This window comes from Anomaloglossus baeobatrachus, chromosome 5 (genome assembly GCF_048569485.1).
Source record: "Anomaloglossus baeobatrachus isolate aAnoBae1 chromosome 5, aAnoBae1.hap1, whole genome shotgun sequence".
NCBI classification, from domain to species: Eukaryota; Metazoa; Chordata; class Amphibia; order Anura; family Aromobatidae; genus Anomaloglossus; species Anomaloglossus baeobatrachus.
The window spans coordinates 319,415,735-319,423,010 of NC_134357.1; the positions used below are offsets into that span (position 1 = coordinate 319,415,735).

Consider the following 7,276-nt stretch of genomic DNA (forward strand, 5'->3'; position numbering starts at 1 on the left):
GCACCTGCGCCCAGATCCGCAAAAAATTAGCGGATCTGCGGTACCGCTCCAGTGCCCGGATCTCTGCCATACAAGCAGAGTTACAAAACCAAGGTAGGCGCAGATGAGTGTGCCTTGGCAACGTATAATGGTGTTCTTAAATATATATCTATTTATATATAATTATATATATATATATATATATATATATATATATATATATATATATTTATTATAAAAATAAATATATAAATATATAATACATATATAAATAATATATATATATATATCTATATATATATATTTAAATTAAATATATATATAATTCATATTAATTATATATAAATATAAATATAAGAAAATATACATATATAATAAATAATAAATATATAGATTTAAATGTATATATTTATGATATATATATCCTTTTACTTAATTAAAATTATATATATATAATCTATTTTATAGATCGATAGATTATATATATATATATATATATAATACATATAAAATATATATATATATATATATATAGATATATAGATAAAATTCTAAAAATATATTTAGATATATATAATAATAAAAATAAATATATACATATAATATATATATAAATAATATATATATCTATATATAATTATAAAAATATATAATATATTAATTATATATATATATAATTATAAAAATAAATATATACAGATAATATTTAAATAATAAATATATATATTTTAATGTATATATATTTATTATATATATATATATATATATATATATATATATATTTTTTTTTTTTTATTTTTTTTTTATTTTAATTCATTAAAAGTATTTATATAATATATCGATCTATGTAATAGATCGATAGATAGATTATATATATATAATATGTAATAGATATATATATAGAGATCTATTGCATTGAACGATAGATAGATTATATATATATATATATAATATATATATAGATTATATATATATATATATAATATGTAACAGATCTATATATAGAGATCTATTGCATAGATCGATAGATACACCGACACTTGTGGTACGGGCTAATTACACTGACACTCGGGACACAGGGAAATTACGCAGACACTAGGCTCTCTACACCAAGATTTCCCATGAACTGACAACCCTCTATCAGCACACAGTTTTCATATGTTCTGATATACCTCTTGTCCTTGGCACCCAGCTTCGCCATGCTTGGCAAAACATCATTCCCTCACCACCCAGCTTTTCCCATATCAGAGAGAGCATGGCAAAGCCGGGTGCTGTGGGTAGTGGGTCTTTTTCCCTCAGCACAAAAAAATTCCATCTCCTGCTTGTATTTTTGTCCCCCCTCATATCTAGTTCTCCAAATACAATATTGGCTCCCACATAGCCTTCCATATAGTATAAAGGGTTCCACATAACCCTTCAGATATTAGAATGCATCCCATAGTCCTCCGTGAACTGGAATGAATTTCCTAGAGTTCTCCATGAAGTTTCATTCACCCCAGAGTTCTCCATATATTATACTGCACCACATAGTCCACAATGTGTTCAAATTCACCCCCATAGTCCTTGTATAAGGTAGGCTACGTAGTCCGCCATATATTTCAATGTACCCCCCACAGTCCTATATGTATCATAACGCAACCACATTAAACTTTATATTTTCTTAAGAACCCCCAGAGGAGCAAGGGGCCGCAGAGGAGGGAGAGCATGTGCCCGAGCCCCCGGTGGATCTACAGCCACCAGAGGAGGAGGAGGAGGAGGAGGAGGAGGAGTACCACCCACAGGGGCCACCGGCCGGATCGGCCCCCGGTAATTTTTTAATATAACATTAACGCCATATAAAGTACAAAACAAAAAGCTGTTGAGTACTATAAAGTGTTTTTTGTTTTCATAGATGCTAGTCCAGGCTCCATAAGTGAGTCTTTATCGGACGAGGGGGATAACCGTAAGTCATGAATCTCCTACTTTGTAATAATAAGCAGAAATAAAAATTATGATTTATTAATTTTACCATTCCCTCCATAGGCATACCCACTTTGGCCGAAATCATGTCCTCCCAAAGAAGGATTATGTCAGCCCACAGGAGGCTGATGGCCAAAGTGGAGTGGCATGCGTCGCTGCTGGCACGTTATGTGGCTGGACAAGGGGAGGGCAGCAGCAACTAACGTTTTTTTTTTGGTTATTGTGTACATATACATGTGTTATAAAAAATTTGAAATTGATATCTGCTGTTTGGTATGTCTCATTGCATAAAGCAGGTTAACAGCTATCACCACTCACAAACTCACCACTCACAAACATCATACTACATGTAGGCATCTGTATAGATGCACCAATCCCATTATCCACGAGGGGGTGACTAGGCTTTACTGGTTGTTTGCTGTACATGAGTGTGGGGGTTGTGTGGTGGTATGCCAATGAGGGTGGAGTATGGTACAATCTCTGTAACTACCGTGTTTTGCCAGGGCATCACAACCATATGCTGAATTAAGTAACGCAGGCAGCAAGATTGAACCAACATAAATTTATTATTACAATGAAAATATAACAATCAATTAAAATTAATCTCAAATAACAAAACAACAACAATAACAAAATTTAGTGGCCGTCTTCATATTGGTTGACATATTCAGGCCGGGTGGGAGATGACAGTTGGCTTAAAAATGAATCATTTGAATACCTGGGATAATGTTGGGGGGGAAACTGTGGGGGGGGATACTGTGGGGGGTGGTCAAGCTGCAAGCGTGGTGGATGCATCCTGTTTGGTGTACTTTGCAGGGGCTGGCGAGGAATCCATGTCGAAGAATGATGGGGCTGGTTTAACTTGCATATCGTGTCATTGTCATCAAGTTCTCCTCGGCCTGCCTTTCTTAGGACTTCCAACATCAGTCTTTCGGCTTGCTCCCTCTGTGTGGAATCCAATTTGCAGAGTCTGTCCGATGCAAATGCGGCAAAGCTATCCACTGGAGGGCTTTTTGGCTGTGATAGCAGTTGGGTTGCCAAAGAATAAAATTCAGCGGATGTCACAGGGGTGTTGGCCTTCTTTTTGCGTAACTGTCTTCGCCGCATTTCACCAGAGGGTGCAGGTGCCTCATTATCCTCCACAATAGGCTCGCTCGATGTGGTGGGGTTCTCATTCAATTGGGGCCTCACCATATCTGTCTGAGGGTTCTGCGGGAACAGAAAAATAAATGTTAATTAAAAGTCATACATTAATAGTTAGTAAATTTATTTAAAGTGTGACAAAATTGTATTGGAGTGTACTTATCTGAACTGGAAGGGATAACTTTTCCAAACTGCACAATAAATCATGGTAACAATAAGTTACTATTTTGTGTTCCTCAATGGCATGTACATATAAAGTTTGAATGCTATGTACCGTGAAGCAAATAAGGTACTTACATCTACAACAGCGGAGGTGTTGTCATCGATCGGGATGTCATCGTTTTCAATGTCTGCTTCCAGGTCTACGTTTCTTTGGTAGGAGCTTTCCATCATTCGTGGTAGCTCCTGGTCCCTTGTGAATTCCAGGAGATTGAAATACCACAAGGGAGAAACATATACCTGGTCAGTGCCGGCCCCTGACTTTTTTGATTTGTCCACCTTATTTGCTTCTTTCTTATATACAGTCCTCAAGCCTTGTATCTTCTTTTTTACTACTTTGACATCCACCGCCTCGCCTCCACTGTGTTTTTTAAAAAGCTCCACCAGTTGGGCATAGGCGGCTTGTTTTTTTATTCTGTCAGAATATTCTGTGGATTTGATTCTCCACAAGCAGGGCAGTGATTTATACAAATCCAGCAGCTCACGCACAAAGTCTTCTTTGTTATAATAAGCCATCTGAAATAAAGAATGAAAAATTTATATGTAAACATAAAAGAAGTTGCAATAAACCGATCACAATTTTTGGTTATGGTGTGGCAGAGACTATAATGGCCGCCCCTATGTGTGGCAGAAACACAAAATGGCGGCTGTAGCTGAGAGACAAAAGATGAAAAAAATCCAGCACTCAAAGCATTCAACTGAAATTGTTTTATATTTTATTCATGGATCTGTGTAATTATTAAAGACGTTTCGGTCATCCGACCTTCATCAGTTTACACAGAAAAGGTTCTGTAGACAGTATGTGACATTGACTGCAGACCCGGACGGGCAGCTTTTTCCTCTGGTCCAGCTTTTTCATATATTTCTACAGAACCTTTTCTGTGTAAACTGATGAAGGTCGGATGACCGAAACGTCTTTAATAATTACACAGATCCATGAATAAAATATAAAACAATTTCAGTTAAATGCTTTGAGTGCTGGATTTTTTTCATTTTTTGATCTGGGGTGGGACCCTATCCAAGCACCAGCGACTATAGAAGGAGTGCCACATTTCTATATTTTATTTAATGAGAGACAAAAGAGCCAGCAATGCTAGGATAGGACACATTACAAACAGCACTATGGAGAGACCCCTCTTTAAAAGGCATTATACACACACAGATAAAAGCCAGCAACTTTAATTAACTCACATAATAAATATTAACATATATCTAACAGCAATCAACTCACATAATAAATATTAACATATATCTAACAGCAAGAACATTATTCAAAAAAAAGCCCACCCCCCCAACAAAAAAAAGACCTACCTTTTCAAAGAAGTGTATATCAATGTAGAATCCAAGCGGAATCGCAAATACGATCTCACCGACACTCGAGAGCACTGCAAGGATACTCCAGGTGCAACTGCGGCTTCGATCCGAAAAACACACCAACAAAGCGACCGGGTACAATGGACGAAGGAATCAGGGTGGAGACGCAGGTTCTATCTCAAAGCAAAGCGCAAAAGAAGTGACAAAGGGTGGACGCGATCCAAAATTTAACCGCTAGATACGCCCCCTGCATGCCCAATCAGAACGCAGTATTGGCCGCCAATGAAAGCGGAGGGGGGTATGGAAAAGGCGACGCAAATGCACGCCTACGTGACTCACTGCATAATGGGATTGGAATCGTTAACATAGTAGCTGTGTGACAGGGTCCTTATCAATCAGAGCGGAGGGGGTGGAAAAGGCGACGCCCGCCCGGCCGCCCAATCAGAACGCAGTATTGGCCGCCAAAGAAAGCGGAGGGGGGTATGGAAAAGGCGACGCAAATGCACGCCTACGTGACTCACTGCATAATGGGATTGGAATCGTTAACATAGTAGCTGTGTGACAGGGTCCTTATCAATCAGAGCGGAGGGGGTGGAAAAGGCGACGCCCGCCCGGCCGCCCAATCAGAACGCAGTATTGGCCGCCAATGAAAGCGGAAAAGGCGACACAAATGCACGCCTACGTGACTCACTGCATTTTACTACGCCCCTAATGGGATTGGAATCGTTAACATAGTAGCTGTGTGACAGGGTCCCAGCGATTTGAAAGATCGTTATACGGGACGCATACTCGTTCATAAACTCGTTATGTGTGACACCCAACATGCGATTTCAACAACGACTCATAAACGATCCAGAAAGTGTGACGTAGTAGCGATCTCGTTCACGATCTCGTTATGTGTGACTGGACCTTAACTCAACATTGAGACCACCATCGATACTGGCCAAGTATCCAGTGCCTTTGGCTGTGAAACAACCCCATACCATCAAGCTTTCTGCATCGAACTTGATAGTTCCTTCAATTTCTCGATCCATTTACCTCTTTTTCTCTTATTTCTCCTAGACCCATTTGCACCCATCAGAGCCTAGTCTATTGACTTTGGTCTTATGGCTCCAATTCACCCATTTCCAATCTTCTACTGTCCACTTTTTATACTACTCGGCAAACTCAAGCCAATGTTTCTTATAATGATATTAAAGTCAAGGCTTCTTCACCTTTTTTGTGCCAGCAAGCAAGACTTGTGTGACATTTGTAGCACGGTGCTTGCATTGGTGTCTGTAATCTCAATATTACCAAGTATACAAGCTACTTTCACTGTTGTATTTGTTACTCCAGTACTGAAAAACCATGTGATGACCCGACGTGTTGACTCTGATATTTTTTGCCTTAACATCCACCTCTTGACTTTTTAATGGATAAACAGACTTCATTTCATATTTTTCCAACTGTTATGGCATTCACATCATGCAATTTGGCAATTTTTGCTGAGAGACCACTATTAATGAGTTGGATGATGCTGTTTCTCTTTTCTTGGCAAATCTTGTTCATGGCTGCTCCTAAAATCAAACCAATGACCTTTCGCTTTGGAATCAACCTAGTAATATAGTGAGCTATTAGATAACGTGAGAACAGTTTGTAATTTGTAGTATACAGAAAGAAAAAGATTTCTCTACCAGCAGGAGCAAAACAGTAACAATGCGGTGACATGACAGGAATCTGCATAGCTATTCATATTCTTAATAGTTACAATTCAAATTTATATATGAGATAGACAAGATGATTGTCTATAACATGAAGGTCGTCTCACGTTCAAAGCTGTCGTGCATGGTGACATATGGAGCTTGAAAGACAAAAGTTCAAATCATTGTTATCCTTTTACTCGCCAGTGAATATTCCTTTAGAAAATTGAAGACTAGTGATGAACAAACCCGTGGAAATTTGGGATTGCCAATCTAGCACAAACTAAAACAATTGGTTGGAATGACATACAATATCTGCGTCCTTATAGTTGTGTAAAAATAAATACATTTTCAAAATGACATAGGGTCCCCCATATTGTGATATGCAGAGCAAATAAGCAGATAGCTACAGGTTGCAGCATCCAGTCATGTGCGTTATCTTGGCTGTGTATCAAAATGCTAGGGAGCCAATGTGGCTTTTTTAAAATTAATAAATAAATAATTTTAAAAATTGACATGTAGTCCCCCCCTAAGTTTGATACCCAGCCAAGATAAAGTCGACAGCTGGGGGCTGGTATACTCAGTCTGGGGAGGCCCATAGTTATTAGGCACCATCTCAGCTTAAAAATAGTAGCCTACAACAGCCATTAAATGCGACAATTCCGGTGCTTTACCCAGCTCATCCCGATTGCCCTGGTGCGGTGGCAATTGAGGAAATATAATAGGTTAATGACAGCCATAATTGAGACCCCCATTACTAACCATATAAGTCAAAAGAAAAACACAAAACACACAGAAAAATACTTTTTAAAAAAACACCCTCTTTCTTCAATTAATTAATTTGCAAAACATCCAGGTTTGACATAATCCACACCTCGACATCTGTTCTGCTTTTGACACCTGTATCTGTTTTTTGCACTACCATTTTGTCAATACTTTTAACATTTGAATAGTAAAGTTTTGAATTTTTAGAAGGTCATTTG

The 7,276-nt window shown here is 38.1% G+C and overlaps 1 protein-coding gene across 1 annotated transcript; it reads right to left on the bottom strand.

Moving 5' to 3' along the window:
- Nucleotides 1-2,499: 2,499 nt before the first annotated feature.
- Nucleotides 2,500-5,648, bottom strand: LOC142312755 (uncharacterized). The gene is made up of 3 exons (XM_075351741.1): nucleotides 5,598-5,648; nucleotides 3,379-3,816; nucleotides 2,500-3,147 (listed from the first exon to the last, which is right to left on the bottom strand). The coding sequence occupies exons 1-3, from the start codon at nucleotides 5,646-5,648 to the stop codon at nucleotides 2,575-2,577; spliced, it is 1,062 nt and encodes a 353-aa protein (XP_075207856.1). The 3' UTR covers nucleotides 2,500-2,574.
- Between the last annotated feature and the right edge of the window lie 1,628 nt (nucleotides 5,649-7,276).

What these genes read in the sequence shown, in the direction of transcription:
- LOC142312755 (XM_075351741.1), bottom strand. Translation starts at nt 5,648, where the DNA reads ATGGATCGAGAAATTGAAGGAACTATCAAGTTCGATGCAGAAAGCTTG. An exon ending in TCGATGCAGAAAGCTTGATG is followed by an intron (nt 3,817 to 5,597) that starts GTATGGGGTTGT and finishes TCTTTATTTCAG; the next exon opens with ATGGCTTATTATAACAAAGA. An exon ending in ACACCTCCGCTGTTGTAGAT is followed by an intron (nt 3,148 to 3,378) that starts GTAAGTACCTTA and finishes CTGTTCCCGCAG; the next exon opens with AACCCTCAGACAGATATGGT.